Source organism: Bos indicus, chromosome 5 (assembly GCF_029378745.1).
Source record: "Bos indicus isolate NIAB-ARS_2022 breed Sahiwal x Tharparkar chromosome 5, NIAB-ARS_B.indTharparkar_mat_pri_1.0, whole genome shotgun sequence".
In the NCBI taxonomy this organism is placed as follows: domain Eukaryota; kingdom Metazoa; phylum Chordata; class Mammalia; order Artiodactyla; family Bovidae; genus Bos; species Bos indicus.
This window is the reverse complement of record NC_091764.1, coordinates 105,175,163-105,192,388: the sequence shown is the minus strand read 5'-3', so window position 1 is coordinate 105,192,388 and position 17,226 is coordinate 105,175,163. Positions and strand designations below refer to the sequence as shown.

General features: G+C 46.4%; 1 protein-coding gene across 1 annotated transcript in view; it reads right to left on the bottom strand.

The window, feature by feature from the left end:
• The window catches only part of ANO2 (anoctamin 2), a 337,179-nt gene that overhangs the window by 34,743 nt on the left and 285,210 nt on the right, over positions 1 to 17,226 (bottom strand). The window contains exon 20 of the mRNA XM_070788788.1: positions 9,192 to 9,337. Coding sequence (XP_070644889.1) covers positions 9,192 to 9,337 — 146 coding nt within the window. The remainder of the gene's footprint in view (positions 1 to 9,191; positions 9,338 to 17,226) is intronic.

The window sequence follows — 17,226 nt, the reverse complement described above, 5'->3', positions numbered from 1 at the left end:
GCAGGCCCCGAGTGGGCTCAGCGCGCTTCCTGTCGGCATGGGTGGTCCCAGGGATCACTGGGGGAGGAAGCTGACAGCTGAGAGCGGGGCCAGGGATCACCGTGTCGGGCTGCGCCAGAAGCAGCGGGCAGCTTTGGTTTCACGGCTCTCGTTTCTGTTCAAAGCCCAAGTCAAGGGTCTTTCTGGGATTGGGGAGGTCTAGCCCATCAGGAAGGAAAGGGGAAACTCACTCTGCCCGCCGCCCCCACTGCACCAGATGCCACGGGTCCTAATGGGACTCTCCTGTGGGATGGTCTGGAGACAGGCTCTAGCCTCAGTGTCACTAATGGGTCTTCAAGGTGACCTGAAGCCACCTGGAGCACTCTCTGGGCCTCTTGGTTTTGAGATGTAGTGTCCAACTGGTCTGGATGGACTAGGATGTCAGCACTAGAAGGGACCTTGGGATGACTGGTCCAGATAAGGGGCCCTGGGGTGACCTGGACCAGGGAAGGGACCCTGGGGATGATCTAGTCCAGGTAAGGGACCCTGGAGGTGACCTGGCCCAAGTAAGGGACCCTGGTAGGGTTACCTGGTACAGATAAAGGACCATGGAGTGACCTCACGCAGGTAAGATACCCTGGCAGTGACCTGGCTTGAAAGTCTTAATTAACTTATCATGACATTCAATGAAAGACTATTCTGCACATCACCCAGCTCCACTGGGGTAATGAGGTTTTGTGCAGAAACCTCCCTCCTCTCTCACTCAGACCTAATCTAGAAGCATGAGAAGCCGAGGGTGACACTGGTCCTGTTTACCTTATGTTTTAAAAAAACATATTAATAGTAGGGTGCTGCTGCTGCTGCTAAGTCACTTCAGTCATGTCCGACTCTGTGCAACCCCATAGATGGCAGCCACCAGGCTCCCGCGTCTCTGGGATTCTCCAGGCAAGAACACTGGAGTGGGTTGCCATTGCCTTCTCCAATGCATGAAAGTGAAAAGTGAAAAGTGAAGTCATTCAGTCGTGTCCGACTCTTAGCGACCCCATGGACTGCAGCCTACCAGGCTCCTCCGCCCATGGAATTTTCCAGGCAAGAGTACTGGAGTGGGGTGCCACTGCCTTCTCCAGTAGGGTGCTATTGATGACAAATTACACAACTGATTAGGACCACAGGCCAGTGGGTTGCACCTCTGCAAGGGAAAACTCATCTGGTCTAATCCCTCTGATGTCGAGGAGAAAACAAGGCCCAGAAAGATGCTGTGACATGTCCAAGGTCACCCTGCTGAAAGCAGGCAGCCAGATTTTCCCTCAAAACCCCTGGGAAGGTGGGAAGGAGAGCTGCTGCTCCCTTACCCTACAGTGACCATCTGAAGAGCAAAGGGCTTTGGGACAGAGTGCAGAGAAAGCGGACATCATGGTGTGAGTCCTGTCATAGAGTCGCTGTTAGTCGCTCAGTCGTGCCTGACTCTTAGCAACCCCATGGACTGTAGCCCGCCAGGTTTCTCCATCCATGGAATTCTCCAGGCAAGAATACTGGAGCAAGTTGCCATTCCCTTCTCCAGGGGATCTTCCTGACCCAGGGACTAAGTCCCTGTCTCCCGCATTGAAGCCAGATTCTTTACCACCTGAGCCACCAGGGAAGCACAAGGCAGAAACAAATGCCTTCAACAAGGTTATGACATGTAGACTTGCATCTTCTCTCCCACCAAGCTCTTTCGCAGTGCTGCTACCTGTGAGCAGCATAGATGGGTTCGCATTATGCCTTCTCCTCTTTCCTGACTTGCTCCCTGGAAAGGAGCCCATGGGGGAGAGGAGAAGGCAGCCATGAAGGGGAAGGGGAGGGGGAACTATAGGAGGAGGAGGCAAAGAAAGAGAAAGAAGGATAACCACCACTCTTGATAACCCACTCGCTGGATTACCAGCCTGATTATAAATGAGAGTTGATGCCAGCACTACTAGAAGTGAGATTGTTACAGCCTGATCAGGCAAAGCGAGATAGATGATACCCTCAATGTATTCAGCACCCCTCTGCAGATTTATCTAGTAGGTTCTCAGAGTCCATGCAAGGCCCTGAAATTAATTATCAACAGCCACGGCTGTCTTAGGAGGCAGCTTGTCTGAAACTGTGGGGAAGGGGAGTTAAAATACTGTGTTGGGTGGTGGGGGGCGGGTGGGAGGGCAGGGACCTTTCTAGGAGGAGGTGACATGGAACTCGTGTTGGCTGGCCATGGCAGCAAGAAGGCACAGGGAATTCCAGGGCAAGGACAGCACATACAGTCAGGCATAAAAAGAGTGATGTGTGGGCTGAGGGTGGGGAGACGTCAGTGTTCATCGTGGTCACGCCAAGAGTGTGGACAAGAATCTAAGGGTGAATACAGTGAAAAGATGTCTCCTTGAGGCCTTGCTCAGGATGTAGGAGACCTGGAGGTGTTTGAACAATGGATGATAAGACCGACCCGACCTTAGAAAGAATCCAGAGGGCGGCAGGGAGATGCTGGCCTTTTTGAGAGACGGTGCTGAGGGTGTAGCTGGGGAAGCACCATGTTTGGGGGCCAGGAGGCTGAATCGAATGGAGGGAGCAGCCTCCAGAGATGCTACAGACAATGACCAGCTCCACCAGAGGGGAGGTGCAGAGACAGAGCAGGTACGACTGCACAGAGATGCCTGGAGAGTGGTGAGAGAACCCAGAACAGTCTCAGGACCAAGTCTCCCAGCAGAAGAGCTCAGAAGTGATTCCCCTGGATACAGTCTCTTTCTGGCCTCAAGTGCGTGCATGCTAAGTCGCTTCAGTCCTATCTGACTTTTTACACCCCCATGCACTGTAGCCGGTCAGGCTCTTCTCCCCTCAGAATTTTCCAGGCAGGAATACTGGAGTGGGTTGCCATGCCCTCTGCCAGGGGATCTTCCCAATCCAGGAATCAAACCTGTGTCTCCTGTGACTCCTGCATCGGCGGGTGAATTCTTTACCACTAAGTCACCAGGGAAGCCCGTGTGTGTGTGTGTGTGTGTGTGTGTGTGTGTGTGTGTGTGTGTATCTGTGTGTATCCCCACTGTGAAAAGGGAGGCCAGTCTAAATACCACAGGATAAAGAGCAGGGAGGCCTCTGTCTCTCTGCTGTGGAAGGAAAGAGTCAGAGGGTCATTCATTCCAGAAGGAGTTTATAGAATCCTTCCTGTGTTCCAGGAACTGGGCTGAGGTTGCCACAAGAGAGGACAAGGACTCACTGTCCATCCCTTAGAGTGCTCCCATTTCCTCCTATGCCAAAGCAGGCATAGGAGAAGGGAGGAAATGAGGATTGGAGAGCTGAGCAATGCCTCTAGGAGATGCATTTGAGCCTGAACAGCTCAGCAAGTACCTGCTGTGGCAGAGAGGCTAGCACGTGCCGCTTTAGACCCACCGGATGAACACATGTGGATACCCTTGGATGCTGCACCAGGGCATCTGAACTTTATCTGAAAGGGAGTTAGTCACTAATGTTGAAGGATTCTAGGTAGAAAAGATAATACAATCTGGATCACTTTTTTTTTCATTTTTATTTTAGAATTAATTTATTTTTAATTGAAGGATGATTGCTCTACAATATTATGTTGATTTCTGCCAAACATCAGCATGAATCAGCCATAGGTTTACCTATGTCCCCTCCCTCCTGAACCTCCCTCCCACCTCCCACCCTTTCCCATCCCTCTAAGTTATTACAGAGCCCCAGTTTGAGTTCCCTGAATCACACAGCAAATTGCCACTGGCTATTTATGTTACACATGATAGGGTATATGTTTCTATGCCATTCTCTCCATACACTGTGTTTTTAAAAAGCTATTTTAAAAGCTGAGAAGGGGGAGACATGTAAGCCTATGGCTGATTCATGTTGATGTATGGCAAAAACCATCACAATATTGTAAAGTAATTATCTTCCAATTAAAATCAATAACTTTTTTAAAAGCTGAGAAGGGAAAGGGGAAGAATTAGTAGAAAATAAAGCAATTAGCATGTACCTGCTATTGTTCAAAGAGGAAAGGTTGAGGACTTACAAGGCAATCCAAAATTCTTAGTAGAGACTGTGAACCAAGAAATTCACCTGCCAGTCAGCCAACAAAAGATGTTAGGGCCATCAAGCCATCTGCCACTGCAGCCACCCTGACTATGCAGCCTGAAGGATTCAGGATGGTAGCTAAAGTGTTATCAAAGAGATGATTTCAATGACCCCAGACTCTTGCATCTTCCCAGACATTTTGTTTTTATTGTTCAGTCACTAAGTTGTGTCCAACTCTTTGCCACCTCATGGACTGCAGCATGCCAGGCTCCTTTGTCTTCCACTATCTCCCAGAGTTGGCTCAAATTCATGTCCACTGTGTTGGTGATGCTATCTAACCATCTCCTCTGTTGCCCTCTTCACTTTCTGCCTTCAGTCTTTTCCAGCATCAGAGTCTTTTCCAATGAATTGGCTCTTCAAATCAGGTAGCCAAAGTATTGGAGTTTTAGCTTCAGCATCAGTCCTTCCAATGAATATTCAGGGTTGATTTCCTTTAGGATTGACTGGCTTGATATCCTTGCAGTCCAAGGGACTCTCAAGAGTCTTCCCCAGTCTTTCCCAGCACATCAATTCTTCGGCACTCAGCCTTCTTTATGGTCCAACTCTCACATCCATACATGACTACCGGAAAAACCATAGCATGGACTATACAGACCTTTGTTGGCAAAGTGATGTCTCTACTTTTTAATATACTGCCTAGGTTTGTCATAGATTTCTTTCCCAGACATAGAAAAGTGCTAAATTCATTAATCTGAGATGTCTGGTTGTTCTTTAATTAACAGTAATCTTTTGATGTTATAACTACCTTTTTGTTTTTTTAGGAAAACATGTATTCTGGCTCCTCCCTTACCTCTTTGGAATAGTCTTTCTCATCTATCTGAGAGGCTGTCTCCTAGGCTTAAGTCCTTAGCATGTCTGCCAAATAAAACATAATTCTCAACTTTTGCATGTGCTTGCACAGTCACTTAAGTCGTGTCCAACTCTTTGCAACCCCATGGACCGTAGCCCGCCAGGCTCCTCTGTCCATGGGATTCTCCAGGCAAGAATACTGGAGTGGGTTGCCATGCCCTCCTCCAGGGAATCTTTCCAACCCAGGGATTGAACTCGTATCTCTTATGTCTCCTGCATTGGCAGGTGGGTTCTTTACCACTAGCACCACCTGGGTGGTGCAATTTTATTTTTCAGTCAACAGGCAAAGTCAGTGAGATACGGAGCCATGGATTAAAAAAAAAAAAAAAAAAGTTCTGGATCATCCTAAGCAGCCCTCTTGCCAGCTAGAGATGAGGCAAAGTCAGAAAGGAGTCATGGAGAAGTCATGGCCTACACCAATCCAAGTGCCTCCTGCACCCTGAAGTTCCCATCTGCCATTTCATGAGATAACTTGGATGCAGCTTCAAGGCGTGGATGCCCGAGTCTCTTGGTGGTGGAGGGAGGGAAGGTGTCCAGTTTGTTTCAATCAGCTGGGTAATTCTTACATGACTCTGTGTCCGTATCTAGAGAGCAAGGGAGACTGACAGCTCTTGGTCTTTCAAAATAAGGATCTGGCACTTCCTCCAAAATATGCAGTCACTCGTGCACCTCCTTTTTGATTTGACAGCATCATAAGCTCGCAAATAAGAAAAATGAGATCTCTGGTAATGGCAATGTCAATGACAAGAAGAAATGCGGCTCGTCACCCACATGAATAGCCTGAGGGCCTCAAAGCCTGGGCTGCACTTAAGACACTAGAGGAGGCTGCACCGGGGGATAACTGAATTCCTAAGTCAGGAAGACAATAGCGATTATTTTTTGGATGACTAGAGGAACAAAAGTTTGTGTGTTTGAGATCAACAAACGCCAAAAATGAGCCCATGTGAGATGCCAGACTTGACAAGCAAAGCCCTAAGGCCTCCATGTTCTTTGGAAGGACAAGTATCTTAGAATGCTTATATCTCAGGTTTCCAGTGTGATTCTTAGATTTGCCTTGGAATCTTGTACCCTCAGTCTTTAAATCAACACCTGATCCTGCGCTGATGGGATGGAGAAAACCTCCAGGGCTCACTGCATTCAGGGCCTCCAGATGGTTTTTAGTCAATTTCTAGATTCAAGAGAAAGAAACTGGACTCTTGACTAACAATGGTGGCTGATATTCATTGAAAGCATAGCGAGATGGTGGACTGTTTCGTTTTATATTTGCTTGGCCATGCCACATGGCATGCAGGGATCTTAATTCCCCAACTAGGAGTCGAACCCACACCCCATGCATTGGCAGTGCAAAGTCTTAGCCACTGGGCCACCAGGGAAGTTTAGCAAGTACTGATTTTAACTACTCCAGATTCATCTCCTAGTTTTCAGAAGCATCCTACAAAGTAGGTGATATTTTCATCAAAGCTACTTCTCAAATGAGGAAATAGGGCCTGGCTGACTTGAAAGCATTAAGCCATGTAACCAGCCACAGCACGCTTAGGACTGAGCCCCAGAACATCCTCCAACCACATGTAGCCTACACGGCTAGATGAAGTCATCAATGGGTAAAGTTTATCCTGTACCTCATCTGTGATCATACTGGGGGCAAACAGTCACGTAAAGGGTGAAGAGGATAACCCAGAGATACTAGGAATGAAGGACGTCTAAGTCAGAAACACTGTCCTTTCACTTATAATAAAATAATCATGTCTCTAAAACAGCTAATAGCTTAGAAAAATGGCCTCAAGAGTTCTGTGAGTTTCTGTGGAACTCAGCATAGAAAGCCCCTGTGTGGTCCAGGCTTCCTCCCCCACTCAAGGCTGAATCAGTATCAACCTGGATTGTTGGAGAGACTGTCCTGGTCTCCAGACTTGTCTCTCACTCTGCTGTTGTTCAGTCACTCAGTCATGTCTGATTTTCTGCAACCCCATGGACTGCAGCATGTCAGGCTTCCCTGTCCTTCATCATCTCCTGGAGTTTGCTCAAACTCAGGTCCATAGAGTCGACAATGCCATCCAACCATCTCATCCCCTCTTGCCCCCTTCTCCTTTTGCCTTCAATCTTTTCTAGTATCAGGGTCTTTTCCAGTGAGTCAGCTCTTCACATCAGATGGCCAAAGTATTAGAGCTTCAGCTTCAGCATTAGTCTTTCCAATGAGTATTCAGGGTTGATTTCCTTTAGGATTGACTGGTTTGATCTTTTTGCTGTCCAAGGGACCTTCAGGAGTCTTCTCCAGCACCACAGTTCCTCCCCTCGTGTGCCTTATAAGTGTTTCACGACAACTATCCGGTGAAGTTGGGGTCAGGGTCAGAATTAGAGTGAGGGTCAGGGTCGGGGTCAGGCTCAAGGTTAGGGTTAGCCATTTGCCCAAAGCTGTCCAGCTAACTGGTGACAGAGCCAGGATTTGAACCCAGGGAGTATGGCTCAAGGCTCTCTGCTCTTAATCACTCAAGAGAGGGAGCTTTGAAATAGTCAGCTCTGGAGAGATAGGCAGACAGTTATGTAAACACCTACACAAATAATTGGGTGGTAGGGGAGGGACTTGAGTTGGAAAGTGGAGTTTGAAAGACAGAGCTACAGAGGTTCTGGAGTAAGGAACAAGCCTCTCCCCCAATCTGGCAACAATTTCTTCCTGATAGGATGGCAGACACAGAAGGACATCTGAAATCCAAATGGTTGTGTCTGTGTTAATGCCTGATTCAATGTTGGAGAGGGATGAGAGGTAGAACTTGGTGAGACGTGAAAAGCAGCAGGGGGCCACGTGTTTACACAAACTGGGTCTTGATGTTTTCTGTGTCTATTGCTCCTGAGGCAGGCCTAATGACTGTTTCTTCTTTGGCAAGTTTATTTAGATCTTCTTTGGCAAGTTTATTTAGATGACAAAGCTCAGGATTTGCCTGGAATTTTAAGAGACCCTGGGCTTCCCTGGTGGCTCAGATGGTAAAGAATGCAATACAGGAGACCCACGTTCAATCCCTGGGTGGGGAAGATCCCCAGGAGAAGGAAATGGCAACCCACTCCAGTATTCTAGCCTGAAGAATCCCATGAACAGAGGAGCCTGGTGGGCTGCAGTCCATGGGGTCACAAAGAATTGGACACGACTCAGCAGCTAACATATCTTTTTAGACACCCCAGGGCTAGAACAGAATGTTGTTAGCCATATGATCTAGACCTTGTCCACTGCTGTACCCTTAACACACACGCATGTGCGCATGCACACACACACACAAACACACACACATACACACTATGAAGAGACAGGATAAATATCAATTAGAAATAACAAGTGAGGTACCTGATACACAGAGGCATGAGTGGCCCCCTGTGAGAAGGGATTAACCAAAGGAGGCTGGAACCATTATGCAAACACAATGAGGGTCTATTGATAGAAAGTACTGAGTGATTCTGTCGTGGGATCTCGTTGAAGCTTCTCCACACACTCTAGATTGAGTCAATATTTAGATGGTACATCTGCCCTCTTGGTCCTCTGTTTTTAATTCATTCGTTCCAAGTCTTGGAAACAGGCTTCTCAAATATCCACCCCAGTGAGAGATCAGGATTATTCACAAGTGGCCAAGCATCTGAAGGCAGCTGGTCCAAGCTGGGACACTGCTCAAGATGGAGAACGCATGGCTCCCCAACCACATCTGAGATGACCGTGTCTACCAGCCTGTGCTACACACACTCCCGCTCTCAAGGCTCATCCAAGGGCAATCAAAGATTCTAATTAGAAATACTCCTCTGACTGCCTACCCAAAACATCCTCACCACTTTTAGAGAAAATCTCACATGTTTCGAGCCCTGCCTGATCAGAGGGAGGGACTCTCCTCTATTCTCCTTGTCAAGATGGATATTCCTTGTCCCAAATGTCAGGGGACTACTTTATTCTTCCTTAATGGAAAGTCCATTCTTAAATTTCAGACTTCTCAATTGCCTCTCATGATGGAAACCATGGAAAGAAACCTAGAGACAAAGCTTCTCATTTGATAGATGAGGAGAGGAGATGCAAAGAGAAGAGGGCTCCATGTGAGTATCAAATGGGTGATGAGGTGCTTCAACTCAAGGCTCCTTATGCCTCTTCCTCCTTAGCTTCCACGTGGCCCTGAAGGCGACATCAGGTAGCCATGAAGCCTTCGAAGGAGTAGACACTGCCCCAGGGATTTTCCTAATCCTCCCCTCCACCCTAGACCCCTTATCTGAACCCACCTCCAGCAGAAGGAAAGTCCATAGGATCTTACTCATTTCCATATACTCTGGCGTCAGTCCAGTGTACGGTTCCAAGCTGTAGTCTAGGTCCCACTGCTCTGGATGCTTTGAATGGGCAGAGTCAGCTTCTTCAGGCTCTGTCTCATCTTTCAGCTTCCGAAATAGCTTCTTTAGCTTCCTGGAAAAGAAAGGGACCAGTCACCAGAAGCCTCTAGAGGAGAGGGTGCATTCTGCAGACAGAAAAGAGAAAAATGACTGTCTTGATATAGAAGCCACTCTGATCTAAGGACAAGAGAGAGGAATAACAAGGAGACAATCTGAGGTGGTCCTCTGTTAGGATAATAAAAGGATCCCCCACAAAGGATCACGTTTCTTCAAATCCAAAAAGGAATTCTTTCTGCTGTTGGATAAGCAACAGAGAAGTGGCCCTACCTGTCAGATGCTTAGACAGTCCTATTGTCTAATGGGTGGACTACCCACTCTCTTCATGGGGAACAGGGAGTGTTTAGAGAATACTAGAAATGATGCTCTCTTACCAGCTCAAACATTTTCAGGTCTTAATAATATAAATAGCATATGTCCATTCTGTCAGTTCACTTAGTCACATCTGATGTTTTGTGACCCCATGGATGGCAGCACTCCAGGCTTCCCTGTCCATCACCAACTCCTGGAGCTTGCTCAAACTCATGTCCATCGAGTCAGTGATGCCATCCAACCATCTCATCCTCTGTCATCCCCTTCTCCTCCTGCTTTCAATTATGTCCATTAAAGCCAAGCTAAACATTGTCTAACCATGACCACGGGGTAAGCTGTACCCATTCCCCATCCCCCAATTCATATGTGTGAAGCTGTAAGTCCCAGTGTGACTGTATATCAAGACAGGGCTTTTAGGAAGTCATTAAAGCTCAATGGGGTCATAAAGGTGGGTCCTCACCTAGAGGGTTGTTTGCCTTGCAAGAAAAGGAAGAGAGGGACTTCCCTGGTGGTCCAGTGGCTAAGACTCAGTGCTCCCAATGCAGGTTCAATCCCTGGTCAGGGAACTAGATCTCACAACCCCAACTAAGAGCTCGTATGCTGCATCTAAAGATCCCATGTGCTGCAACTAAGAAAAGACCCAGCACAGCCAAATAAATAAATACAACTAAAATTTTAATCTCTCTCCACTATATGAGGTTACAGTGAGGACACAGTGATCTGAAAGCCAGGAAGAAGCCCTCACTAGAAACCAAACATGGCCAGTCTTTATCTTGAACTATCAAGCCCCCAGAAGTGTGAGAAAACACACTCCTGCTGTTTAAGCCACCCAGTAGCAGCCCAAGTAGATAAGTCAACTTCATTCAGGATGTTTTTGGTCTAAAATAATAACAAGATAATAATGTCCCAGCCTCTTGGGGTTGGTATGAAGTAAGACTCCATAAGCTTTAGTTTTCTTACCTTTAAGATGAGAAATAAATATTAACTAGCCCATTGGGTCAAAGTAGAAAATCTATGTAATACGCTTAATTTAAGGCTTGTTATATGCCAAGAGCTCCATAAATATATCTATCACTGTCCTCCTCCTCCTCTTCATCACAGGAGGATGTAAAGAATGGTTGAGATCCATAGATGCAATAATTAGATAAAATATTTCATAATAAGATAGCAAGCAACAATTCTGTGACCACAAAAAATTAAGAGAAGCCAAAAGGAAGCCTAAAGATCCTGAAGTCAAACAGCATGAATTTAGGAACTAGCTGAGACCCTGACTGTGATTCAGGACAGAGGGAAAGGATGAAGGAAAAAAAAAAAAAACATAAAGAAGAGAGAGATGAAAAAAGGAAAGAAAAGAAGAGAGGGAGAGAGGGAAGGAGGAAGGGAAGGTCCAGGACCAGAACTCAAACTGAGACTTTCCCTCCAAGTACCAGTAACCAGAGACTCTACCCAAACTTTAGTAAAGAATAATGAATGGTTAGAATTAATCATGGGAAATTAAACACATGCATAGATCCCTATTCAGTTCTGAACTGCTACTATACTACTACACACAGCTGAATCACTTTGCTGTATACCTGAATCTAACGTAATATTGTAAATCACTTATATTTTGGTTTAAAAAATGATAGAACAAAACCAAAACTACATAAGAAATGAAAGATATTTGATGGGGAGTTCCCTGAGGTGGTCCAGTGCAATGCAGGGGATGTGGGTTTGATCCCTATCCAGGGATCTAAGACCTTACATGCTGCAGGACAGCTAAGTTCTCTTGCTGCAACTGCTGACCCCACACACCACAATTAGAGAGTCCGTGAGCTGCAATGAAAGATCCCACATGCTGCAACTAAGACTTGATCAGTCAAATAAATAAATATTTTCTTTAAGACACCACCCTTATGGCAGAAAGTGAAGAACTAAAGAACCTCTTGATGAAAGTGAAAGAGGAGAGTGAAAAAGTTGGCTTAAAGCTCAACATTCAAAAAACTAAGACCATGGCATCCAGTCCCATCACTTTATGGCAAATCGATGGGGAAACAGTGGAAACAGTGGCTGACTTTATTTTTCTGGGCTCCAAAATCACTGCATATGGTGATTTCAGCCATGAAATTAAAAGATGCTCGCTCCTTGGAAGGAAAGTTATGACCAACCTAGATAGCATATTAAAAAGCAGAGACATTATTTTGCCAACAAAGGTCCATCTAGTCAAGGCTATGGTTTTTCCAGTGGTCATGTATGGATGTGAGAGTTGGACTATGAAGAAGGCTGAGCACCAAAGAATTGATGCTTTTGAACTGTGGTGTTGAGAAGACTCTTGAGAGTCCCTTGGACTGCAAGGAGATCCAACCAGTCCTTCCTAAAGGAGATCAGTCCAGGGTGTTCATTGGAAGGACTGATGCTGAATCTGAAACTCCAATACTTTGGCCACCTGATGCGGAGAGCTGACTCATTTGAAAAGACCCTGATGCTGGGAAAGATTGAGGGCAGGAGGAGAAGGGGATGACAGAGGATGAGACAGTTGGATGGCATCACCGACACAATGGACATGGGTTTGGGTGGACTCCAAGAGTTGGTGACGGACAGGGAGGCCTGGCGTGCTGCAGTTCATGAGGTCGCAAAGAATCAGACACGACTGAGCAACTGAACTGAACTGAACTGAAAGGCATTTGATGTGTTTAATGAGGTAATTCAGCTGGAACAGTGGACACTTAAACAAACATCACTCGTCCTGTGTAATGAGTATTAGAAAGGGTAAGATTTAGGAGACGATGGTCAACCCAATCTGCAAGTTTTTCCTGGGGAAGAAATATATAAACGAATCAAATGACAAAAGATGAGCAAAGCAGCAGGAGAGAGAGAGTGCTGTGATGGGGAAAGGTGTGTGTTCTAGACACAGAGAATTATCTGTGCAACAGCCACAGACAGTGTGAGCATGGCTCATTGCAGGACTAAAAGGAATTCAAGATGTTTTGAATGTAGAGTAAGAGACAGAAAGTGATGGAAGATGTCTTGAGAAGTAGCCCAAGCTCATGAAGATGGCCTTTTAAGCCACCTGGATGCTGGGGTGCCAGTGACAGATCAGGGTCACAGAGGCTAGGACGGTTGCCATGGACACAAAGGGAAGCAGAGAGATGGCAACATGCTTCAGAGGTGGGGTTAAGCAAGTGGGGAACTGCAGTTGGGAAGGAAAGAGGGACCAAGGGTGACCTCCGGAGTCCTCAACCAGGTGTGTGGCTTGTTGCAGAGCTGGCTAAGCTGGGGGACACAAGAGAAGAGGGGGAGGACGTGTTGAGACGGAGGGTCTCATGAGACAGTGAAGTAGGGATGCCTGGTAAGCCTTGCTATATGTGGTCTTGTTCTTGTTTAGTTGCTCAGTCGTGTCTAACTCTTTGCAGCCCCATGGGCAATAGCCCGCCAGGCTCCTCTGTCCATGGGATTTCCCAGGCAAAAATACTGGAGTGGGTTGCCATGTCCTTATCCAATATGTGGCCTGGAGCTCTGCAAACAGATAGAAGTTAGAGCTAGAGACCCAAGAACCATCACAGACAGAACAATAGAAACCCTCACAATAAACATGTCTGTGGGTGGAGTGGAGGGGAAGGAACCTTCCAAGGAGAAAAAACAGAAGGAAAGAGGAGTCACGGGAACAGATGCTCAACCATGAGACCCCACGGCCAACGTGGAGGGCAGATGGAAGAAAGACAGGGTGGTCAGCCGTGCGCTGCGCTGTGGGCAGGTCCCAAAGCGCATAAAGTTCTTACGAACCCTCTCCTTCCCAGGAGCCTCCCTCCAGGAGATCCCAGTCCCCATAAAAATATGAATAAAGGAAGTCCCTCCAGTGCAGGATTTACCAGGAATCCTGCACATTGTATCATACACAGATGGGCTGTGTGGAAAGCCTCAGATGGTGATTCCGACCGTACGATGCACTCCCTTGTTAAAATAACTCCTTTGATGTTACCCTTGTCTCCTTTTCATCTGCTCTTTCTCTGTCCCTTGTTAATGACAAGTTTCAGAAACTGTGTCCAGAACCCTGAGCCTTCCTCCTGTGTGTGCCCTACAGGCTCACCCTGAGACCACGGTGACCTTCGGTCACACTTTGCCTTCTTCCCTCACCCCCAACCAGAGGAATCCGGGCCCCGGGCAGGCTTCCAATGCCCCTGGCTCCACAGACCTCAAGCCTCGTGAAAGAAGGCAGAACTGAGCCTGGGATGGGGCACAAGAAGAGAAACACATCAACCTCTGAGTTGTGTATTCCTCTTCTTGACATGGGACAGGATTCAAATTTGTTCCTTAAACCTCTGATTCACGGCCAGATTCCACTGTACTGAGGGGAACACACACCTCCCTCTCCTGTGATCACTTTAAAGAGAGACTGTTTTATGTCCTGAAATATAAGACATCACATTTATCAAAAAAAGAAGAAAGTTTACAAAATCTTCCTGGCTGTGTCCAGGGGTATGTTGCAGCTGTTTGGGGATGTGATCTGGTGCTTCTAGAAAGAATAGGGACCAGGAGACATTTTGACAGTGGACCTATTAATCCATCTGCTCTGTCCATCCCAGACGTTACTTGGGAAAGAATCTGACACCTGAGAAAAACAGCGTTTACCCCTTTTTTCTCTCTCCCTCTCTTTCATACACACACACACACACACACACATACACATTCATCTCCATGAATGATAAAAGCCATTTTCTATTTGCTTCATGGGATACTGGAGATGAGTTCAAGATAAAATTATAGTGAAGCTGGGATGTACTGTGGTGTGTTTCGGGATCTAAAGTCCATTTTGCACAAACACAGGTGGGTGGTATGTGTGGGTGTGTGTGGGGGTGTGTGAGTGTGGTGAGGGAGATGAGGACAGCCCCCATCAAGGGACTCAGAAAATAAGTAGCACAGGATTGGATCCTGCCCTGCCGCCAGCCATATCTGAAGTCATGCCAGAAGGAGCTGCCAATGAGCATTATTCTGAGTCCCGTTGTGTTGAAAACCACCTGCCTCCCCTCTGGAAAGCACGTCACAACGTCAGGCCCAGGCAGCCTGGGGCTGACTGGCCAGACCACACAGCTTCGGTTTCATTCCTCATCATGTCCTCACTGGTTACAGAGTTGCCCCCAATTTGGCTGCCTTCACTGAAAGCACTTCATTTTTACACCTCCAGGGACACGCTTCTGTTTGGATGGTGCCTAGACAGAGCTGGCCTTCCATGGGGGCCCTGACTGGGGCCCCTAGAAAATTTAGGGGTAACAAGGGAGAAATCTGGAAGCTAAAGATGCTTATCTGAGATCCCAAAGGGCAGGTGTACAGTATTCATGGACACACCTGGTATCTGTGCCAGCCTTGGGGAGATCCATGGGGTGAAGAGGCGAGAACATTACTCTAAGCCAATGTCTCCCAAGCAAAGGACAAGCTCCACTTGCAGTTCATGGCATGTTTTTGGAAGGTCTCTAGACTTGGTCTTGGGCTTCACTGGTGGCTCAGATGGTAAAGCGTCTGACTGCAATGCAGGAGACCCGGGTTTGATCCCTGGGTTGGGAAGATCCCCTGGAAAAGGAAATGGCAACCCACTCCAGTACTCTTGCCTGGAAAATTCCATGGACTGAAGAGCCTGGTAGGCTACAGTCCATGGGGTCACGAAAAGTCGGACACGACTGAGCGACTTCACTTTCACTTTCACTAGACTTGGTCTTACATCTCCTTAGAGGACCTGGGAGAATTATTCCCTTTACTGCTCTCAACCCATCCCTCTGATTGCATGCCTGGAGAAAACCCCAGTCCACCCCTGGTATGCCGTTAATAGCTCCACGGCACTTGCATGACTTCCTTTTCAATAAAGAGAATGCAGATCTTACACTAAGATCAATGATTAATAATGGATCGTTTTTATTGTATTTCTTTCTACTGCTATTTGCTATTCAGGGTGACTGATAGGGTTAGTTTTCCATTTTCAGAAATGAGATGGACTTAAAAAGTGAATTGGTTTAGAGAAAATTAATATGCAAATAGCTGTTTAGGTAAATGTGAGTGAAAGTCACTCAGTCATGTTCCACTCTTTGTGTCTAGGTAAATAATGGAAAACAATTTAGAAGTTGCTGACAGTGACTAAAGATTGGGAAACAATCTAATAAAGAAGCCTGCTGGGCTGGTCGACTTGAGAAGCCACCAGAATTGTAGTGGTAGTGCTTTTTACAATACACAAGCATGCACGCATGCACACACAGGGAATCTAAGGAGAACACTGCATTCTCAGAGAGATAGATAAGTTAGAGCCAAGTACCTGGCTTACTAACAAAGGTCAGTTCAATAGTCTTTAACATTTTAAAATTTTCTTTGGACAAATCTAGAAAATTGCTTTCAGAAGTAGACAATGAATGTAAAAGATGATCAATCTTACATGTATAATCATATTTTTTACCAAATATTCTTATTCAGTATGATCACCTACTTAACTCCTCAGACTTGCTTTTGTTTTTTAAAAATCAAGTCTGGCCTCTAAGATTAATATTAATCTCCGTGAAGGAAAAACAAAAATTGGATGCAGGTATCTGAAGGTACCTAAAGAGCCACCATGAGCCACAAGTCTTTGGTCCCAGAACAGAAGAGAAAAAAGTCATCCTGAGTCCTGACAAGGTCTCTTCCCTGGACTTGAAACACTCAGACAGCATGACTTGTAAACACAAAAGCCAATGACACTTGGGAACACCTTGGCTGCCTGTAACGCCCAAGAATGGCTCTTCCTTTCTCAGTTGCCCATGTTTTCTCTTTTCTAGAAAGCCGAGTGTATAAGCAAGATGTATTTTTACATAACCATGTATCTTTCTAGAATAACGTCCCCAAGGTTTTACAGTGAGTATTTTGTAATGCCTAGATTTAAAACCAGATCTGTTGACAAAAATCTCTATCCTACAGAGATGCACTGCCTCCATCAAAGAATTAAAGGCCATTAGATCCAGTTTTTATAATTTATAATATTCCTTCCTCACCATCAGGCTCAGCTGTCATTTCTCTTTTGCCTATTAAAGACCCCCATTTTTTTTCTTGCTTTACCTTATGTTTCTCAACTTTGTCATATATAAGGATACTGCCAGGTGCATGAACTTTGGGTTGGATGAGTCTAATCCACTGAGAGTGGGCTCTGGGTGGAGCGTGGAAGACCTATTAACCAAAATCACGGTGATTGCAGGTGAACAAATTCAAATCACAATCTGTAGAATTACTGAGAACTTTGCTTCCCTTGTGGCTCAGCTGGTAAAGAATCCGCCTACGATGCAGGGGACCTGCATTCAATCCCTGGGTTGAGAAGATCCCCTGGAGAAGGGAAAGGCTACCCACTCCAGTATTCTGGCCTGGAGAATTCCATGGACTACAGTCCTTGGGGTTACAGAGTCGGACGCAACTGAGCTACTTTTACTTTCACTGTGAAGATAATAGACTGTAAGGCTTGGTGGAAGAAATTTTGCTCTACATCCCTGAATTCAGCTACCTGATTAGGCTATGCTGCTGCTGCTGCTGCTGCTAAGTCACCTCAGTCGTGTCCGACTCTGTGTGACCCCATAGACGGCAGTCTTCCAGGCTCCTCCACCCCTGGGATTC